Source organism: Xiphias gladius, chromosome 2 (genome assembly GCF_016859285.1).
Source record: "Xiphias gladius isolate SHS-SW01 ecotype Sanya breed wild chromosome 2, ASM1685928v1, whole genome shotgun sequence".
Lineage (NCBI taxonomy): Eukaryota > Metazoa > Chordata > Actinopteri > Istiophoriformes > Xiphiidae > Xiphias > Xiphias gladius.
This window is the reverse complement of record NC_053401.1, coordinates 17,294,605-17,317,922: the sequence shown is the minus strand read 5'-3', so window position 1 is coordinate 17,317,922 and position 23,318 is coordinate 17,294,605. Positions and strand designations below refer to the sequence as shown.

General features: G+C 39.0%; 1 protein-coding gene across 1 annotated transcript in view; it reads right to left on the bottom strand.

The window, feature by feature from the left end:
* mkln1 (muskelin 1, intracellular mediator containing kelch motifs) overlaps positions 1 to 23,318 on the bottom strand; it is a 38,698-nt gene that overhangs the window by 3,920 nt on the left and 11,460 nt on the right. The window contains exons 7-14 of the mRNA XM_040153098.1: positions 22,891 to 23,103; positions 19,930 to 20,151; positions 19,615 to 19,744; positions 17,141 to 17,288; positions 16,349 to 16,463; positions 4,457 to 4,596; positions 3,547 to 3,649; positions 3,196 to 3,250 (exon numbers count right to left, since the gene is read on the bottom strand). Coding sequence (XP_040009032.1) covers positions 3,196 to 3,250; positions 3,547 to 3,649; positions 4,457 to 4,596; positions 16,349 to 16,463; positions 17,141 to 17,288; positions 19,615 to 19,744; positions 19,930 to 20,151; positions 22,891 to 23,103 — 1,126 coding nt within the window. The remainder of the gene's footprint in view (positions 1 to 3,195; positions 3,251 to 3,546; positions 3,650 to 4,456; positions 4,597 to 16,348; positions 16,464 to 17,140; positions 17,289 to 19,614; positions 19,745 to 19,929; positions 20,152 to 22,890; positions 23,104 to 23,318) is intronic.

The window sequence follows — 23,318 nt, the reverse complement described above, 5'->3', positions numbered from 1 at the left end:
GTAAAAACTTTTTTTTGAGATATTTCAAGATTTTTTCAAATTTCCAGTGTTTTCTCTCTGGTTTTAACCCACGTAATGACTTTTCTAGTTAGGAGCTAGGTGCAACTCTACCTTCAATCAAAAATTAAGTCAGTTTTTGCCTATTGAAGCTTAGGTAAATTGACAGCTTATTAGCTACAGTATTTCCAGTTTAATCTAGGGCTGTAACTACTAATTTTTTTCAATTCAGTGAAATTTTATTTATATAGCGCCAAATCTTAACATCCATTATCTCAAGGCACTTTACAGAGTAAGATCAGGACCGTACAATATTATAGAGAGAATTGAGGAATATATACTCAAAGTCTCAAGCATTAAACATGAAAGTTGGCCATTTTTAGACGATATGCAATGTGGGTTGCTGAGCTGTGATATGCAAACTGTTGTTTGCAATGTTTACATTCGACTTTTTGGTAATCTGTTTAAACAAAATGCAGCCACATCAACGACTTCTTTGACATGGTGTCGATTGTCCAGAACAAACTCAGAGTAAATGTTAAGTAAACATTTAGTAAATGTAAAAAAAAAAAAAACGGGGGGGGGGGCAGACTATCTGTGAAAATGGGATTTCACTGGTAGTAATGTCCCTCCCACCACCGCTGTAAATAATGGATTAATCCTGGAGGGCTATTAATGTAGTTCTTTTTTCTTTTTTTTAAATGAAACTAACAACAGCGATTGTTCGACCAATGAGAATTTGGTCCGACAAGAGCATATCGACCAACCAATGGACCAACCAATTGACCAGTCGACACGGAGACTACAGCCCTAATGCTTATAATAATCATTTTCATTAATGATTAATGTGTAGATTATTTTCTTGATTTATCAATTACTTGGTCAGAAAAATAGATGGACAATAATGAAAATGACCATCACATTATCCCAGTCCAAGGTGACTCTCGAGTGTCAAACACAAAGTACGGTAGCCCTGAGGGTCAAAACACAGCAACATTTCAGAAAACAAAACATCTTTTGTAATAACAATCAGAAAATAAAACATTTCACAAAACACAATGACATTATAGATTACAGTTAGGGTGTGACAACCCTTCTTGTCTGTAACTGGACAGAACCCAAGCCAATAGTTCGGTTGCATATGACATCACAACCTGCAGATGGATGGCAGGAAGTGATTTTCTACATAGGAAGCACCATCACAAGCTCTCAAAATGCCCATAATTTATGTCGTTTACGGTTGCTCTAATCAACCAAACCGAACAAAGCAGAGGGAGCTTTTATCGAGTACCAAAACTTGCTGTACATAGGGGGAAAAATGCAAGAAATTTACAAAAAAAATTCCTGCAAAAATGGCTTGCGAACCTTCGCCTGTGGTTAGAAGGACCGGAGTCAGATAATGCTTGTATTTGCAGCGGCTGTGTTTATGTAGCTAACTGTTTCCTTACTCTGTAATGTTAAAGTTATTGTTTTTTCTTTGCTTATGTAGAAGTTTGTACCCTGTAACTGAACAACAATACGTAACAACACTACCTATCTACTAAATATTTTGCAGGGTGTTTGCTTATAGCTACAAGTGTTCAATTACGTTTCGAGCGGTCTCTTTGGACTGCCAAAGTGCTTTAATCAAGGTTGAGTCTATAGACTGGGCCCCTACAGTTAACCTCAGTTGACAGAAAGGTAAGCCCATGTCAGAGGCATCGCCTCTCCACATAGCAGACGTATGATGAGGTCCAGAGACAATCAACAAAGAACACACACAAAGTGCAGGCCTTGCTGGATCTCCAGGGGTTACCTGAGAACCCAAAGCATCAATAATGAATAAATAAATTGTATCAATAAGTTTAGTCCGTATCTTAGACTGTATTTAGATAAGTGAGACGTGATTCCGACAACAAATAATGTATGTAAACTTTGAATTAGGCTTACACAAGGTAGATAACTAAGTTCTCAACAGTGGTGAAAGAAGTATTCAGATCCTTTACTCAAGTAAAAGTACCAATACAGCCATATAAAAATACTACTACAAGTAAAAGTCCTGCATGAAAAATCCTACTTAAGTAAATTTATTAGCAAAATGTAGTTAAAATGTTTAAGTACTGGTTTGGTCCCTCTTGACTGATGTATCATTATATATGACATCATTAAATAATTAATACTGAATCATCAATGTGTAAGCAGCATGTTACTGTTATTGTAACTGCTAGAGGTGGAACTAGTTTGAATTACTTTGAATTACTTTATATACAGTTTTATACAGAGACACCAGATAAATCTGAGGAGTCGTGAGATGAGTTGATGGGAGAGGAAAGAAAGGAGAGCAAAGAAATAAAAACAAAGTTCTGATACACAAATCTGTTTTCTGTTTTTGGACTTTTCCTGTAATCTTTGATTTTTGGTGAGATATTTGCACATTTTAACATTTACTGAAATTAAACGATGTGAGATATTTAGATGGAAAAATTATCACATTTGGTGGAGCTGTTCACAACCCAGACATTTGAAACATTGCTTTGACTTCAACACTTTATCAATTTTCACAGTTTTTACCATTTAATTTTCTGTTGACTAATCAATTAACTGTGTACTCATTTGATCTTTCGTGTAATTAGGACAACAACAGTTTTCAATAGTAGTGCTTATATAATACCTGAATTTTTGTACTGATTAAAAATTTATACTTTTTTGCAATATTTTATGTTGTGCAATGTAAATATATATTTTGTTGGTTTGTTTTTTCAAAAATCTACTTTATGTATATGAAGTAACTAATTACATTACCCATTTACTATTTATTCCAGAACCCTTGCACTATTGGTTGTTGGTTATAATGTACAGAGGCAGTTAACCTGTATGTAGATATTCATCCAGAATATTATGTTTACCGTTGATGCTTTGGATCAGTGAAAAAAGTTCCTGCAGTCTATGATTGGTCATTAGTCACAGACAAAATGGTATAAATGGGCTATTGTGAACTTTTGATTTTACTGTTTAAGCTTTGCCCCAAACTAGTGTACAGTATACACCATCTGACAAAAGTTATTTTTATACTTGGAAAATACTTTATAGCTCAAAATAAAACATATATTTTAACTGAAAGTTGCAGACAGACTTGGAAGTGAACTGAATCTTATTCTTGCTTCTATGTGGACATGCAGTACATGTGGAGTTTAGTATGAACATAAGTCAGGTTTTTACCCAGAGGGATGAAGTCAGAGCTGGACTTGAAGAGAGCTGAGGGCAGGAGCTGAAACTGAAGCACAACACAAACATCTGAGTCTTTTTGACATTCTACAATGCCTAAGAAACAAACAGCCTGAGCAGATGAGGATCCTGCTGCAGTGCCTACGCTATGCATACAAACCAGGGAAGAATACCTTTTTAATCTTCACCCCCTCTATCTCTATTTCCTTAGCCTTTCATTTAGCTCTTCTGTAATTTGTTTAAAAACTACACCCACACTGAAAACTAACTAAGATTAAACTGAAAGATAACTAGTAACGACACCCAAAGTGCATACAAAATTAAAATCTAAAGACAATTCCATACCTCTTTGGTTTCATCAGGGTCTGTGTGGTCCACAGTGAGTGACAGATCGTTCTGAAGGTACTTCAGTGCACTCAGTGGCTCTGACTGGGCTTTCTCCTCAAACCTGACCAATAAAAATGCACTGAGGGTCAACATCATATACACACACAGTGGGGCTGCAGTTACAACAACTAACCACTTGATAGCAATAGACCCAAAGCAAACACATCCCCACAGGTCAGCAGTCAGGTTTCTCATCATGACCCTCATTAGAGGATTTCATGACCTTTCCATGACATTCTATAACTAGGTCAAAGGTCTTTCATGGCATTAAATGTTTATTATTTTTTCAACTTAAATAAAGATAAACTCCTCTATATTTGTCATGGCTGTTAACAAACTTACCAAAGAGAATCACCATCTAGTGACAATAACTGGTAAATAAATAAACATTTTAACAGATGCAACAAATGATATTATAAACGTAGTAACAATAAATGATACAAAAGCAAATAAGTTCAAAGAAATAAACAGATTAAAGATGCAGGTATAAAAATTAAAGTGCATAATAAAAAAGGAAAACTTGTTAAAAAAAAAAAACAATATTGAGATGTACACCTTGAAGATACTTAGATACCAGCTGTATTAATTTAACTGAATTCAATTTTAACTGGTAACTTTGTAACTGTTTGGGATAATTTTTTATGTGAAAGTTTAATGAGATAAAAAGTTTAACATAGGCAAATTTTACTTATACAGTTTATTAAATTGTGTTGTTACAGTTACTACATATTCAAGTAAATTGGATGATACCACATCTGTTCAATAAGATCAGTATTAGCGCTGATAACAGTATATCAGAGATAGGACATGATGCAGTGGTAGTAGAAGTGTGTTGGTAGTGGTTGCTGGAGTTTAAAAAGCAGCAGACCTGTATTTCCTGATGAGGTATCTGCAGTGACGGAGCAGGTACTCCTTAGAGGGCCGACACAGTTTGAGGGACCAGAAGTCGTCCAAACGCATCTTGGGAGAACAAGATTTCCCAGGGTTTCCACCAAATAGGTAATGCACCTGGGACCACACAGGAAATAATAAATGATCAAATATTGTATTCCTCAGTTGTTTTAATATACACAAACCTAGCAACAACAAAGTAAAAACTAAAGTTAACACCAAACACACACACCCAAACTTAAGCACTAAAAAAAAACTAGATCCAGCAAAAAGCGTACTGCTAGATTTTTGGTTTATTTACATAACCTACTGAGAAGTATGCGTTTTGTGTCTCACATTGGGAACACCCTTGATGTGACCTCATCAGAAGCTCCTGTTGCATTCATTGAACATTGAGCCTTTAAAATCTGGAGAAGGCAAGTAGTGAGGCCCAACTTACTGCAGCGCAAATCTCCTGAATAGACCCCTCTGAAAAGGAGGGGTTGGTGAGGCCCCTGGTGAGGCCCCTGGTAGAGTGTACATGCAGTCGCTCTGGTGGCTACAAACCCTTGAGCTATAGGCCAAGGCAAGAGTCCCCATAATCCAGTAAGAGAGTTGATGCTTTGAGATGGGTTTCCCCAGGTGGTTCTTAGCCCAGGACACATACAGCTTGTCACTTCTCTTACAGCTTTTTGTTCTGTTTATGTAGATACAGAAGGCCCAACCTGGATACAATATATGTAGCTGCTGATGCTCATCCAAAGAAAATGGCAGGCAGTAGAAGGACACAAAGTTGATTTAAAAAAGTATGCCATCACTTTAGGCATAAAAGATCGGATTAGGCTGTAAGGTCATCCTCTGGATAGAACTTTCTACATGCCAGATGTACTGAGAGAGCATGAATCTAACCCACTCATTTGTCTGAAGCAAGAGCGAGCAACAAAGCTGTCTTTCAAGTCCATCTGTTCCAGTGGTTCAAAAGTGGGGACTGAAAGAGTATCAAATACAGTAGTAAGGTCCCTGGAAAGTGCCAACTGGTGCGTGCCCTTCATGAAGTGACACACCAAAGGGCGCTGTCCCACAGTCTATCTATCAAAACCAACATGGCAGGCGGAAATAGCCACAAACTACACCTTAATTGTGGAGAAAGCCTTCTCCCTATCCACTACGTCCTGTATAAAAGCCAAGTTCCCAGCCACTAAACACTGGAAGGAAACTTCCTGTAAGTCAGAGCACCGTTTCTGCAAAATTAACCATTTGCACTCATAAAGGGTCCTTGTCATGGGGGCCCATGGTTTCTGGATGGTTTCAATACTATGAAGAAGGCCCACAGCCTTCAAACTGAACCACTTTTGGGCAAGGCCCACAAAGCAAGAATCTCTGGGTGGGGGGTGACATATTTTCCTATATGCCTGTGAAAGCAGATCCATGCATACTGACAGAGGCCAGGGTTTCAAGTAAAGAATCTCAGTTCTCTCTGCCAGCCAATGCTTTGATGGTTACAGACATGCACTTCTCCTGCACCCTGGCCAGGGTCTGGGAAATCAGTGCTATGTGGGGGAATGCACAGAGAACATGAGGCCACTGGTGAGCCAGTGTGTCCATCCCCGGAAGCACATAATGTACCCCTGCATTTTGAAACATAGATCCATCATCAAGTGTTCTAGAAGTAACCTTGTGTGATCCGCTGCCAGCTGGCGGGAAGACGCTGCAATAAGCCAGTTGTTGATGTCCTACATGTGGCCACTCGGTTACCTCCTGAACAGTTCCACAACTGCCTCAGTGTATTTCCTAAACGCTCATTGGCATGGAGACAATGAGACAATAGAGGACTAGATACTTGTAACTTATTCTGTGCAATGGCAAATTTGAGGCACTTCCTGTGTGGGGGGTATATTGGGATGTGAAAATAAGCATTTGACGTCAACTGACGTAAACCAATTGCTTGGACGCAGCAAACAAAGCAGAGCAAACTCCTGTGTGAGACTGGCTAGGATGAGCCGTTCTCCCGAGGAACTGCCCAGACCAAAAAGAATGTGCCTGATGACTGAATTTGCGCTCAAGAGGTTTTTGAATGACCGTCACCGTAGTGTCAGTCCTTTTTATAGGGGAAGGGTCTCTACCCTACCTACTACAGTTTTGGTGTAATTAATGATCGTGCATGCATCGTCTCCTCTCTGTCTCTCTTTCATGTGTGATGGCCTCGGACACACCAGCAGCCAAAAGTCTCTTGTAATATAATTTCTACTCACCCTCACTTTCATCCTAATATGATCTTTTTTCACACACTGTATAATTGTGCAGAATTGTGTAGAATTTACAGGCAACCTGCATAAAATTAAACTAGAGCAAGTTTTACATAGCATTTTAGGTTTATTAGTTTTTGACATATAAAACCTAACCCTAACCCATTATTATCAAATGCTTAGTTTGTTATAAATGTAGTTAACTTTAAAATTGGTGCTTCTGTTTTTTTTGTACATAGTTAATATGAAGTTGTTTGCATCTGGTGTTCATTTATAGTTAATTTAGTCACTATATTTTGCCACCCCTTTTGTGTGTTATTAGTTAGGCCAGCCAGTATATACAGTATATCCCTTCTCAGCGTCATTCATTTCGGATACTTTTGTGTTTTGTTGAAGATAGGCTGAGTTAATCAGTTCTGTTGCAATTCAGTTCAGTTCTTTTGTTGACATCTTTATCAGGTTAGTTGATAATTATCTTTGCTTTGTATTTTGTAAATAAAAACTCACGTTATTTGAAATTTAAACCCTGCAAAACAGAGAGAGAGAGAGAAAGAGACAGAAGGAGAAAATGACATCAGGTGAATATTAACATATGAATTGATTTCAGACCAACTCTTCTCGTTTGTGTACGTGCAATAAAAGAACAAGTAAAAGCCAATAAGAGTTATTTAAACACCTGTTAAAAAATCAGTGTTTTTAGCTGTTATGTCTGCAGTCTCCCATTCACTGCCAATATATTTTACTCAAACCCAACAAACTTGTTGGGCTAATAGCAAATTGTTATGAACAAGCTAAAAGTAAAGCTGACTGTATGTTGCCTGTTCAGCCTAATTAGCCACATAGATAGATAACTTTATTAATCCCCAGTGAGGAAACTTATTTGGTCACCCTTACACAGTAACAAGGGATACACAAGTCAAGCAGCTCACAACAGACAAACATAAGAAGGATATCATACCCTACCCTATAGTAAAACTAGCACACAACATATATATGGAGAGGTTATTAGTTGAGTTCAGGGGCCACCTCACCTCCAACTCTTAAAAAATTGAATTTAAAACAATCAAATCAATTGAAATATAAAGATACACAGAAATGCAACAATGCCAGTAATAAAAATACCTTTAAATTAACAAGGGCAGATAAAATGTAAAGACAAAACCTGAGAAATTATATTTTAAAAAGTTTCACAGCTGTAGGCACAAAAGACCCTCTAAATCATTCTGTGGAGCCTCTTGGTATCCTGAACAGATCAGTTATCACACTTTTTGCATCACTAAAAAAACCAAACAGGGGATGAACTTCAAACTGAAGTGTCATCTGAACTCTCACTCTGGTTACTTTCTCCAAAGCAATCTGTAATGAATCAGAAACTCAACTCAGTTATAGAACCAGCTTTTTTAATAAACTATTCCTGTTCCTATCATTAGCAGTAATGCTGTTACCCCAACATATAAAAGCATAAAACAAGGCACTGACCACAAAACTCTAAAAACATTTAAAAACTTCTTGTTGACCTCAAAAGACTTAAGTTTGCCTTTTTAAACACAACAAACTGAACATTTTCTGACCACTTAAATTTCAAATCAGTATAAACTCCCAGATATTCGTACGAGGAAACAATTTCAACCTGCTGATTATTAATAAAAATTGGTAATGGTCTTTCTTTTCTTTTCCAAAAATAACCAGCTCCTTTGTCTTAATAATATTAAGGTTCAGGTGGATATCAACACGACTGCAAACAAATCAGTTTCCCTTGTTTCTATATGTCTGGTCTTCACCATTTAGTTAAAGGCTTAAGAGGGCTGAATCAAATATTTTTTTAAGCTGGTGTGACACATGGCTATGTCTACAATTAGCTGTGTGCAGGGTAAATAAAAAGGGTGACAAGACTGTTTCCTCAGGGGCTCATGTTTTAGTGGAAATCATATAAGAGATGCTATCATTTAGTCTGACATACTGAGGTCAGAAAATAAGATCAACTACAATTCAAGCTATTATGGAGCTATGTAGATTCAAATAGATGACTTTTAAGGCCAGGAAATGAGTCTGTATTGTATTAAATGCACATGAACAACCAAAATAAAATGATACAAACAGAGCAACCAGTGGTCTATAAATGATTGTATATAATAAGTAGGCACATGCCAAGGGAGGGATGTACACTACCATAACAGTAACAAAACTTCATGGGGATGATAGTAAGGTCGGCAACCCGCCGCCAAAAGTTCTATATCCAGATTAGAGAGTGTTGTTTTTAATGTGGTGTGCCTGTGGTGACACCACAGGTTGTTCACATACAAACACACTATCTCCTAACTTTTCTGTGTTGACGGTATCTCTGTTGTGTCTAAAGAGTAAAACCATACATGCAGGCATGTTAAGAAGGAATATCAGCTTCTCTGTGTCGGCCATATTTCCGTGAGGCACAGAAACCTGCACTGGCAGAAGGGAGAACCATGTTTTGTCAGCTGAGAGCTTATCCACCTTGTTGGAAGACGAGTGCACGTTCAACTTAATTACTAAAGGTAGGATCGGTTTGAACTGTCGTCTTCTATTCCTTACTTGAAGACCTCCTATGCTACCCCTCTTTTTCAACGGTTTGTTTTGAAGCTCTGGGGGGAGGTCCAGGTCCAAGCTACCCGTCAAACCAGGCACATGACAGGTGTGGTGCGCTCCTCACCATTCTACAGTATCACAGTCCTCAAAAACATTAAACACATCCAAAATACGAACACTGAAGGGGTTCAACCTATTCCGAATATCATGACCCGTGTTCCCAAGCTATATTGTTTCAACGTGGAAGTTTTGAGACAACTGCAGACAAAGTAGCCAAACTAATATTTGCACAGCGACACAAAACCACCAGTGACCAATCTTGAAATGGAGCAAATTCTTTTAGACTTTCTGTCTGAGATGGCAACCCCCACTCCCAAACCAAAAACTCTGAAATATACTGACCTTCTGGTAGGAGATACTATTTCAACTTGCTCTGTTAAAAGTGTTCCCCAACCAAAAGCCATGGGTGGATCGATCCGTGTGCAAAGCTGTGAATGAGTGCACAGCTGCCTATAATGAGGGGCTAAAAACAAGGAATGTGGACAACTGCAAAGCAGCCTTCTACAAACTAAAGAAGACAGTGAGAGCAGTCGAAAAGCACCACAAGGAGGGAATCAGTACCCATTGTGAACGGTCATACACTTCTACTCTCAGTTTGAGGTTACTGGTGACAGCAATATCAACCACAAAGATATTGAGCATGAAAAATGCTTAGCCAGTGAGACAAAACACTCACAATTAAAGAGCACGATGTGAGGAGGGTATTCAGGAAGATAGACATCCAAAAAACAATAAATGCGTATTGACATTGATTCTTCAAGTCTCTGGAACTCTATATTCCAAAAGATATTCCCCGACTTGTTGTTTTGATGATGGCGGTTCACATAATTTTCATCAAACCATTCAGTGACCGCTTGTGCCCTATGGATGGGGGCATTGTTCATCCTGTTTCTTCACTCATTTTTCAGGTTTTTCCTTTAATTTGTCACCTGCCTATATGACAGAAAATAAGCAAAAGCATAATAGGTCCCTTTTATGACTTTGCCAATTAACTAGCCCCAGTCTTTACCACCATCTTAAACCTTTGCCTCACACAAGGTACCATACCCAGCTGCTTCAAAATGTCAACCATTATTCTCATACCCAAAACCTCCCGCTCTTCCTCCCTAAACAACTACTGCCCAGTGGCACTCACACCCATTTCAATTAAGTGCCTTGAAAGGCTGGTCAGATCCCACATCTGTTCTTCCCTCCCCTGTTAACTTGACCCCTTTCAGTTCACATACTGGACAAATAGATCTACTGATAACACAATCACCAGGTCCTCCACACCGCCCTTTTCCACCAGAGGAATGGGAACAACATGCTGATAGTGTTTGTGGACTACAGCTCCGCCTTCAACATCATCATCCTTTTGAACCTTTACAAGAAGCTCCAGGATCTGGGACTGGACACTTCCATATGTCAGTGAGTCCTGGACTTCCTAACAGAGCATCCACAGGTGGTCAGGATGGGAACAAACAACTTTTCCACACTTATCCTCAAGACAGGAGCCCCTTAAAGCTGTGTTCTCAGCCCCCTGCTTTATCCCGCCTACACCAGTATAGGGCCTCCTGCGACTCAACAGATAAATTCATTCATTGTGTGATTTAAACTCAATTTCCCTGAATTCTTAAGTTCTCACACCTATATCTGAACTCCACCCGTGGACTTGAATACCAGCTATCACAGGTCACTATGTAGCCTGTGACCTATGACATCAACAGGTCAACAAATTCCAAGCGCTCCTTTGTCTCGCCCTCTTCTTTTCACCACTGCTACGAGTGCTTCTCTGCAGCATGAGCTGCCACACTCAGACCTTTGTCCCTGCTCAGAACAGACTGCTGCACTAAAACCTTTTCTCAGCCTACTTAAGATTAACCAATGCTGAACAAGTTTAATTTAGCACCAGTGGTTACAACACAAAAAATGCAAGAATTAGCGTTGGAAAAAAAAAACAGAATTAGCGTTGAGCTGTTAACTCTAAGAAGAACAGATGAGTGACCAGTGATCTCCTCAGCGAAACAAAAGTCGCACAGCCAGCACAACTGATTTCCTCAGCGACACAGAAGTCAGCAGCAGTACCGGCCTATACCCAGCCAGGCCTATACCCAAGCAAGCCTGCAGATCTCTGGACTTGACAAAGTGGCACACCAGGAGGCACCTCTCTCCCTTCATGGACTTGGTAACATTAACTAGGCCTAGCATATCATAGCATAGAATGGCCAAGGACAGCTCTGTTTAACTTTTGTCAGTATTGATTTGGTTTGGTTTGATTCGATTTTGCATGCAATCCTACACAAGTTCACCCTAAACACAGACAGTCATGCAGAGAGGAGACTCAAAGCTCCCACTTTATACACTTGTTTGTTTACGTCTCACACATTCCATGTAGTACCAGCTGCCATTTTGCCACACACACACACACACACACACACACACACACACACACACACACACACACACACACACACACACACACTCTTGTATTAAGTATTAAATTGAATTAAATTTTATTTATATGGCGCCAAATCATAACAGAGGTTATCTCAGGGCACTTTTCATGTAGACCAGGTCTAGACCATACTCTTTATAGGTATAGTATACTTATACTATATAGTATATTCAGTATGGTCCATTAGATTAGATTTTGTGTTTTAATAAATGCTTTGGAATATACCTGCTGGTCTATTTACTGTTGAACAAGAGTGAATGGCCCCAAACTCTGCAGAACTCCAAACCTTTCAATCTTTGTTACCTGTTGATATGGTAATTTTGGTTGTAGCTATTAAGTTAATTATTATTCTGAGTTCCAAACAGATAGTCAATATATTTTGTGAGATTCAATCAGTGAATTAGCTATCCCTCCCTTTTTAAAGGGTGGTGCCCCATGGTGTATTTAATGTAAATGAAATCCCAGTACTTAATGTAAATATTAATCATTTCTGATAGCCAGAATTGATAAGCTGTTGCACCTACAATATGCCCTACAGAAATGGTGCCGAATATGAGGCAGTGTACTGTTGGCAGTTATTCATGATTGTGCAATATTAATCCCAGCATATTTTGGCAATAAAAAAAAGGTGTAATCTAAAACTTTTAGCTTCGCCAAAAGTGTTTACGTTCAACACCGCTAGTCTGCCACAGACAAGTTTTTCCTGCATAGGCCAAAACTGCCAAAGAGGAAGAAATGAGCTGCAATTTTCGTTTGAGATCTATTTTTTTTCCCCTAAAGCAGGAATGTGTCAGGCAATATGGCCGTGATATTTTGTGGCTGTTCAAATGGGTGAATATTGTTTCTTTAGCATCCAAGCACGTCCAATTTCTTAAAAAGATTTCCTAAATTAATGTTACATCCCATTGGCGTAATATTTTCAGCTTAGTAGAAATGGCTTGTAGAATCAGCATTAATTTACAAGGCAAGTTTGCGAGCATGTGAATCATCAGGGCACATGAAACACAAGATACCAGTAATGGAGAGGATCAGAGTCAGAGTGCAAGACAGGATGAGGAGTCAAGCTGAGGGTATTCAGTTGCCAAGTCATTAGCAGTGTAGTAAAGCAAAGTGAGACCTGGAAGTGTGTGTATTTCAGATACATTTTTAAAAGACATCACAGTAAATTTTCTATTAAAAAACCGAAACACTGTCTTTCCTCACTGTAAAAATAATCAGACAGATCTTGGAAGAATGAAAAAAATATTGACAAAATACAATTTATAAAATCAGAAATTTTTTTCATTCTGCCAAATATCTGCCGGAAAAATATTCAATTGATACAGATTTTAAAAAATCTAGAGACACTAACAGTGAATTTGTACATGTGATACAAAGGCAAGAAAGATTTTTTTGTAGGGCTGAAAGAAAGAAATATTTTCATTTTTAATTGATGGGTTGATTATTCTTTCAATTAATCACTTAATTTAGTCTTAAAAATGTCATAAAAATGTGAAAAATTAGTCATATTTCCAAAAACAATGCAAATCACGTCAGTCACTCTGTCTGAGTTTTATTTCAGCAGCATCATTACATTAACAGCCCGTTGTTATGTCTTAAAGCCATGCTAACGAAAAATCTGTCATTAGTAATACCAATTAAGAGGTCGGTAGGACATAGGCCAATATAAAAGTCTTATAGCTGTTTGTTTAAATAAAGTACTATTGTAATTGTAAGTTAAATAAACTACTGTTAAAATAAAGCTAAAAAAATACTATTATAATAACGTTAAATAAGGTTGTTATAATGAATGAATCAAAGTGGTGCTTGGTGCTTTTATTCTGAGGCACCCGGCTTGTCTTGGGCCATTAATGGTCAGTATCACCATTAAACGTGAGGATTTATTCACTGTGAGAAATCTGTGACTTCCGGTTTGTTGCCATTTCAACAAACTAACAGCTCTCCAGTTCAAGAGCTGATTATAACAGGCTAACCAGCTAGCTCCCGGGCTTATTACATGAGCTCAGTGTAAATAATAAATAAATATTGATTCAGGAATTAGAGTGGTGAAACAATCGTAGAGTGGAAAAAATCGTAAAAAAGAATTGCACTACTTAAGTGAATCGATTTTTTTTCCCACCCCTAACCTCTCCTGGACTGTGCACAACAACAGCATGGTGACAAAAGCACGTCAGAGACTGCATCACCTACGAAGCCTGGCCAGGTTCAGGATCTCCTCCTGGGTGCTGATGGGCTTCTACACTGGCGCTGTGGAGAGCCTATTGACAGAGAGCATTAATGCCTGATTCAGCGGCACCACAGCACAAGACTGCAAGGCACTGTCCAGAGGCTTCCGGTCAGCAGAAAAGACCAGTGGGAGTTCTCTCACTGACATTGCAGACATTTACATCAGGAGATGCAGGACTTGGGCCAAGAGCATCCCCAAATACAGACACCACCCTTGTCACAGCCTACTCACAGTGCTCCCATTAGGGAAGCACTATTGGATCCTGAGGTCAAACACCAAAAGACAAAAGGAAAAGTTTATTCCCCAGACAGACTGAGTAATGAATGAGGACACCTAGACCTCTGCACAATTGCACAGACTTTCTTTTATAATTTTGCAAAAATTCATGCACCTTGATTTATGAACATACAGCCCTTTTATTAATTCATTTTTTATTATTACATTTGATATAACTTATTAGTTCAGTTCTTTGGATATTATTAGTATCTTTGTCCACTTTTTTTTTTTTTAAACCAGCTGTGACAGCCAGGCTGGTATTGTTTTCACCTTGTGAGTCTGTTTGTGCGCGTGTGTATATGTGTCTCATCGTGGCAAAGTGAAGTCCTAGGAACATGTACTATAGCGGGAGGTACCACAGAGTACTTTGGCAAGTGTTTATATGTCTGTCTGTCTGTGTACAGATTTTGTCACTTCAACAGCATCACAATTGTGCAAGATATAGTCAAGCAACTTTATGGGTGTGTAGTTGAGATCAAATAGAAGGCCGAGTTCAAAGATTGATGTGATCTGAGCAAGGGGCACCGGAAGTAGGGAGGTTGGAAGTAGGGAAGAGGCCATTGCCCCCCCTCACTTCATGTGTATGGCCCACATTTGTTTAAAGTTGCAGATCACTGTATCCAGTTTCAATTATGCCCATCGAATCTAAGACATTAGGTAAAACTAAGGACCATCCTGTTATGGGATCACACCAGCCGTGACATCAATAATATAGTAACGACTACTGAGCACTCATGGGTTTGAATGTCAACATGTTGACGGGCTTCACGGCTAGTGTGAATTTATTTTGAGAATTGTATAAATATATAACACCGCATGTCATATTGGTTTGCCTAGTGTGACTAACGTTAGCAGTGCTAGCACCAGCAGCCTTCTTTCCTTGCAGGTTAAGTTCACATGCCTGTGCTGAATATGGTTACAAATTGCTCCGGTCGAGCAGTTATATGCCAGTTTATTCTGACACAGCCTACATACAACCTAATTTTCATTTTGTAGATCAAAATACTGCCAAACTGTGCTGGATTTACAAGATGTCTTCTGTCCCACTTTCCACATTTCCACTTCGGGAGAGGGAGGCTGCCGTCTGCCTGGGCATCAGCCCCAGCTAGTGGCGGGCGGCTGCATAACATCTTAGATGAAACAATTAACCTGCGTTATATATTGATAAAATATTAATAATTATTTTAACTGACTAGTATTTCTGGTGCCAACTAGCAAGGGTAACACAGTTTCATTGTTTAGTTGACTACTCACATATCCTTATTACTTACCGAGTGCATTCGATGTGTGTCAAATAACTTTGAAGTTGAAAATCTTAATGATACCTATCCCTTCTTATGACAGAGGCCAGTGTTTTTGCTAATCTAAGCATAAAATAAGCACATGAAAATAGCATCAAAAGCAAACAAACAAACAAACAAAAAAAAATACCATACGATTCACTTAACCATCCTGACCTTTGCCATTTTATTGTGAATAATGCAGCCAAATATTACCCAGCCAAATCTAGCCAAATTTTGATTGATGATGTGTAATTTGTTTGACTTGAGCTGAATAACGCTGGTCTGACATGCATTATTTTATGTATAAATTAATGACTGGTCAAATTTGGTTTTTTTTTTTTTTTTTTTTTTTAAATATTGTTGTAAACTTTACTGCTTACTACTACTATTACATTTGTATACACTGTACTTTTTTATTTTTTTGTTTGACTATTGGGGTGGCTGTGGCACAGAACGTAAAGCGGGTCGTCCACTAACCAGTAGTGTAAAGCGTTTTGAGTGGTCGATAACACTAGAAAAGCGCTATATCAATTTTTTGATGATTTTTTGAGAAAATATTGCAAGGATTGAAAAAAACTCCATCCTCCTGCTAATACTACTAATACTGAACTTGTGTCTATTCTGCAATATTAGAAAAATACTGGAAAGAGGAAGAGATGCTCATTAACAAAAACCAGGTGTATGAATGAACAGGTGATGAAAAACAAAAAGTGTTTTGGAGTGTCACTATGTGAGTGTTTGTCTTTAAAGATGTACTATAGTTTACTAAATAAGTGTGTGAGTGGTTGTGAGCTGTGTGTTGTACCTTGTGCATCTCATCATACACTAGCTGGTGTGCGAAGCGTGGACACGGCTCCTCCTCCTGCAGAGCCTTACTTGGGTTTTCTTTCACTGCTTGATCGTTCTTATATACACATGACCTGAGCAGAAACACAAACACATGCACGCACACACCGTACATGTGCACGCACACGCGCACACACGCGCGCACACACACACACACACACGAAAAGAGGAGGAGGAAGCAAATTTACATTTGTGACAAAAAACTAAACACTTTCTGGAGCCCTCAAAGAAAAACCAACAATTTCAGTTTTATACACTCTCTCACACACACACACGCACGCACGGAACAGTGAAGGCTGCAGCTTGTTCTTTAACAATCACTGATCCAAACATCAAGGACGACAGGCGCGCGCGCACGCGCGCACACACACACACACACACACACACACACACACACACACACACACACACACACACACACACACACACACACACACAAACTCACACACACACACACACACACACACACAGGGAACATGCAGTGACCAGCTGTGTGTAAAGGTGTCAGGAACTGCTCTGAAATGTGTTGAGATTTGTATGAAAATGTTGATGTGTGAGCGTGTGTGTTGCATGCTCTCCACTATCTGTTGTGAAGCTCTTGTCTAGAAAGAGCCTGTATGTTTTAAAGTATTTCCTGTGAGTGTGTGTATTTGCAGTCTTTCTTCGTTGCTGTGGTGATGATCACAGAAACCTCCGTACTGCACAGAATGTGTTTGTGTGTTAGTTTTTCATTCTTTATTCTGTCTCCTACCAGTTGTTGCGGGCGATGTCGTAGATCCAGAAGGAGTTGCGGACATTCTCCTCACGTTTGTCCTTGTCTTTGCTGAGGCCCGAAAGCACGTGGATCTCATTGAGCTCGGGGTCAATGGTGGCTCTCTGGGTAAAGCCCGTCATCGGCACTGTGGAGGCAAAAAACAACAATGATAAATCAGCAGGAAGGTCAACTAAAACATTTATTCCTCCAACAGATGAACTGGCAAAGTTTAGAAGTAGTTCTTATTGGGGGGGGGGGGGGTCTGTTTAAACAAACTCCATTAATAATAACACTACCTTCTCACTGAAATAAGGCTACCAAAGAAAACTACTTGATAACATAGCAACACATTGCCATGGGAACAAAGCCCGAAAGAGAGTGAAGAGCAAGATAATGGAGAAATGCCGCACACACTGTTGTTCTCTTGCGATAACAGCAGGCCCTGTGACCTGCTGTGGGTAGAGCAAGGACCCCAAACTGCAGGGGGGGTTCAACTCCCTGTGCAGGAGGGAGTTGGAAGTGAAAGCCTCCGTGAAATAACAGATACAATGTCACAGTATATGTGAGGGCTGTATGTAGGACTGCAATTATTTAGTTTAATACTGCCAAATGCAATATGATTTATCAGTTTTCCTTGCAAATGTATGTTCAGGAAGCTCAGCACTCAACTGACTAAGCATTAGAGGTGCTGTGGTCAAGTGCTGCGTTATGGCTGTTATATATCTTATTACATATCTTCTTATGATGAATATCATTGTTATATTTATAATTATTTGTAGTAGTAATAGTACCAGCTAATTTGCGCTAAAGTGGCGCCCATGATCGTTTACAATTTGGATGCTCTCACTTATTTTTACCAGTATGTGTCATTTGTGAACAGTGAGTTAAATGAGGATTCCAGTATTGAATCTTTGGGCATAAGGACAGACAGCAGGGAGAGTGACAGACAGAAGGGAAGAGCAACAGAAAGAGTGACAAAAAGAATTCTGAGCGCCAGACGTCAGCCCATGAAGATTTGCAGGATGAGATGGTGCCGCTTAAGTGCTGAACTCTCACTGTGTGAGACTGATTATAAGACGGAGATAAAAAGTGAACTGTTTGGGCTTGCTACTTCCTTACTGCCAAAACCATTTCTGTTCTTTCTTCTTCTGTTTCACTTACAAACCCATTGAGTTTTTCTATTCCTCTCTACTATATTATCATTTCGTTAAGATTCTCTCTTCCTGCCTGGCTCTGGCAGGGTAAGACAGAGGTGAGTGACAGGCTGACAGAGCTCTACTTATACCGTGTTTGATGCGAAGCTGAGAGTGCGGCAGAGATTACAGTTAATCTGTCTGGCAGGAGCAGGAAGTGTCTGACTGCTGCTGGAGCTTTTTAAGTAGACAATCTGTCACATCCCCTTTGACTAAGAAAGAGAAGCCAACAAACACGGAGACCATTAGACTGTGAATGTAGCAGCAGAGATGTCTGCCATGATCACAGACATGTTGTTTATTTTGTTAGATGGAGCCACAGGTTTACATTAAACAACACCCATTAGGCTACAGGGCAGTTACCCAAAAACTGTCAAGTGATGGCACTGAAAAATGTTTAAGAAAAAGAGGAGCATTGGGTCAAAAGCAGAGACCAAAAAAGGAATAAAATTAGCTCACTTTGGACCAGGCAGCATTATTATAGTTCAGTGTCCATAAAGTGGCCTAATAATCAATACCTATTGTATTTGAAAAATGTAATGGTTGATGAAGAAGCATTATCATAGGATTATAATACACCCATACTTAGTGATAAGACACCCACACAATTACCATATTACACCTTCATTATACTGGATCAATCATTATATTGGATTTATCTTCATATCATTCTAAAAACAAAAAACAAAAATGCTTAAAATGAACAATATCTGGAGGTCTAGCACATTTATTGAAAAAACAAAAACAAAAAAAAACTTGATTTATGCAGAATCTAAGAAGATCTGAATTCTGGCTTTCAGGTTGACATTAATTTAATATTAATCCAAATAAGTAATTACTTCAGTAAAGGAAGGAAAGGAAGTAATCTGACTGGTTGCTGATGGCTGAAAGTTACAGTTTAACCAGCTGTTATCTTCCTAATGGCTTGCTGACTTTCAAATTGTACCTGAGTTTTCTTTGTCACTAAACACTAGGAAATGCACACACGGAAACCAAACACAAGGAAAGGCACTTCCAGGGACTTGCTAATCATTAGGCTGTGTTATCTCAGTTACTCTTTTCGTGAAAGTGAATTTGCCCATGTTCCACAATGTCCCACTGTGGATATTTTAGAAAAGACCAACATCAGATTGACAAAACCACCAGTTTAAAAATACACACACACACACACACACACACACGCACACACACAAACACACACACACACACACAAACACACACGCACACACACACACACACACAATAAGCCTGTCAGTTTGGAAAGGTTTGACTTCTTACCCATGCCAGAGTCCTTCTTGGTACCATCAGATATGATCTCTACATGGTCTCCATCCACATCATAGCTAAAGAAATCATTGAGGTACGTCTTTGACCTCTGTCCTCCGAACACATACAGACAGCGGTTTCTCTGTGGAAAAAAGAGAGGGTGAGTTTCAGTAAAGAAAGACACTAAGATGGAGAAATACAAAAGATATTATTAACTTTCAAGCTCACAGTGTGTAATTAAATTAATTAGACAGGATTACATTTATATTCCTCACGGGAATATAAATCAACCAAAAATATATATCCAAGTAGACTATCTGGACTCACAGTATGGAAGAGCATGCAGTGTCCGATGCGGGACTGGACATCCTCTGGCCCGGCATTACACGAGTCTTCCCGCAGGAGGCTCCATGTACCAGCCTGGCAATGGTAGGCATACAGGCCACTAAACTGAGGCTCTGAAGTCCGACTGTCCTCCACACTGCCGTTACACGTCAGGATCCGACCGCCAAACGTGTAGATCATGTGCTTCTCTGAGTCCATGCACATCTGCAGGAAGAGCAGGGAGCAGAGGACAAAGACATCATGAGACAGAGGAAAAAGGAAGTCTGAACATTCAAAGAGAGGATTAGAGGAGGAAGAAAAGGTAATACAGAAACGGAGTGTGGGGAACTCAGAAAACGTTGGTTCATTTATTTTAGTCTTGTTCACATACAACTGTGGAGTAATGATTTATTGCTCATAATCTAACCTCAATTTGCAAGACTTGGAAAAAATGTTTGGATTTTCTGAATATGAGAGGAATTCTTATTCTGCTCTCCCTTATTCATTCATTTATTATTTTACCCACATTTTATATTCCAGGGTTCCTACATCTTAGGGCAAGTTAGATTTAAGACACTTTAAATTTTTTAATGTCGCTCGGAATTAAATTAAATTTAACACCAACTTTACAATGTCGAACATTAAAACAAACTCATCCTTGTTAGCATCCACAACAAGCTCATCTGAGATGTACAGGGCTAATCCAAAATTGCTGATGTAGCCTGTATGGTTGGAACTGGATGCAAACGTTTGCAATTTCAATGTCCGGGAAAACTGCGCAGAATAAGTCTCCCACTCCCTCATTTGACTTGTATGCTTAGTGTTTTGTCACTGTATTCAGACACCACAGTACTTCTGCTTTCAGTGTAGGTGTACACACGAATGATGTCCAGATACGACTCCACCATGATGTGACTGAAGTAGAGAATTCCGCCTCAAGGGTTTTAACAAAAATAATGCATAAACCAATTATGAATTACAGCATTTTTTTATACATACTTCCTTGTTTTCAGAGGCTAAAAAGTAATTGGACAATTAACTGACAATCAGTTTCATGGCCAGGTGTTGCCTGTTCCCTTAATATTTTATGACAAATTAAGCAAACAAAAAGGCTGGAGTCAATTCCAATTGCTCAATTTGCATTTGGTAGCTCCCAATATGCAGTCAAAAGAGGTGTCAAATGAGGCCCTCTTTAGGCTGAAAAAAAACGAAACAACCTAAAAAAGCCTGCCCAAATTCTGAACAAGATTACAAGATTCTTTGGACAGATGAAACCAAGATTAACTTGTACCGTAATGATGGGAAGAGAAGAGTATGGAGAAGGAAAGGAATGTCTCATGATCTAAAGCAAACCACATCATCTTTGAAACATGGTGAAGGAAGTGGTATGGCATGGGCATGTATGGCTGCCAATGGAACTTGGTCACTGGTGTTTATTGATGATGTGACTGATGATAGAAGCAGCAGTATGAATTTTGAAGTGTACAGGGCTATGCTAACTGCTCAGATTCAGCCAAATGCTGCAAAACTTATAAGACGATGCTTCACAGTACAGATGAGTAATGACCCAAAACAAACTGCAAAAGCAACCCAGCTACTCAAGGCAAAGAAATGGAATATTCTTCAATGGCCAAGTCAGTCACCAGATCTCAGCCCAATTGAATATGCTTTTCACTTACTGAAGACAAACCTGAAAGCAGAAAGACCAGCAACTGAAGGCGGCTGCAGTAAAGACGTGGCAAAGCATCTCAAGGGAGAAGACTCAGCATTTGATGCCCATAGGTTCTAGACTTCAGGCAGTCATTGACTGCAAAGTTGTTTCATCCAAGTATTAAAAATAATCCTTATAATTCTGTTTGTGTAATTACTTTTGATCCTCTGAATGAAGGACTATATAAAAAAAAGAACAGCTGTAATTCCTATGCAGTTAAGGTGATAAAGGTACTTTGTAAAAAAATAAATCACTGAACAATATATACAGCTCCATTGCTTCACATTGTATCAAACAAATAACAATCTTCGCCAATTCCGGACAGGTCAGTTCATTATTTTTGTTAAACCCTTGAATTAAAGCTGAAAGACTACACTTGAATCACATCTTGATGACTTTGTTTCAAATCCACAGTAGTGGACAGAGGATAAAAATTTTTAAAATTGTCATTGTCCATAATATGCCTAACTGTAGATGCTTGTGCCTGGTACTGGTTTCAGCCATGTTGCAAAATCCTGACTGAATGGCCAATTTTCATCGAATTTGAACTTCCCCATGTTGTCACTAGCTAGCAGACAGTGTATCTGCTCTGAGCATCCCAGCTGCAAACAAAATATAAGTGTTTTTTGTTCTGCTATCCTGATCTGCGTGACATTAATGTGAGAGGAATTCACTAAATTATTTAAAAAATAGATGTTACCATTTATTTTGAAATTTTTAATTGCCATGTCAGAAAAAAAAAGCAATTCATAAAACTGTACTTCCCATGTCTTGGCATTTGAAAGCCTTTTTAAAAAGGTTGATTTAAGACTTTTTAATACCCATTAAAGCCCTATTTTTTGATTAATTAATTCAATGCCTTTTAAGACTTTTTAAGGATCTGTGAGAACCCTGTATTCATAAATCAAAAGATAATAAAAATCACTTTAACGACTGAGTATTAAAATTTTTCTGTCATTTGACTAATCAAGTAATTGATTTATCGACCATTTCTGTATGTGTCAGAAACAGACCATTCAACATTCACAACCACTTTATTCATTGGCTAAGTGTGTGAAGGTGAGAAAGTAAGCTGTTTCAGACAGGTGTTGATTCAACTTTAACATCATGTTTGAGGGCGTAGTTTATGGGCCTTTGCAAAGACTGATCATCTGGCAAGGTGGCTGCTCGAGCACAGACAGACATAACAAACCAGCTGGTGCCACTTACCCAGCCAGTGTGTGAATATGTCAGAAGTTCACAATTCAATCTACCTGGTGGTCAAACACCAACTTTGGTCCTCCATCTGCTGAGGTGTCCTCACTGAGTAGCATCCAGGTGTTGGCATCAATATCATAGCGGTAGAAATCACTCTTTAGTGACTTGCTGTTCCTGACGCTGGAGTCCAGGTACCGGCCCAGTGTGTAGATTTGACGCCGCTGGGAGTCGATGCACATCTTGTGGCAGGAACGAGCACTCGGACCACTCTAATTGGTCAACAGGAAACAGCAATAACCAGTCTTGAAGAATGCGGTATTGTGTGCTATAGCTGATAACAATCAACAATCTCAGGCACTGATGAAGACTACAAATCAGACTAAAAAGGACACAACTTCACCTCCAATCATAAATAAAAAAAACATAACAAAAAAACTTGTTCCTGAATTCTTGTCTTCATGAAATAAAATTTCACTCTGCCAGA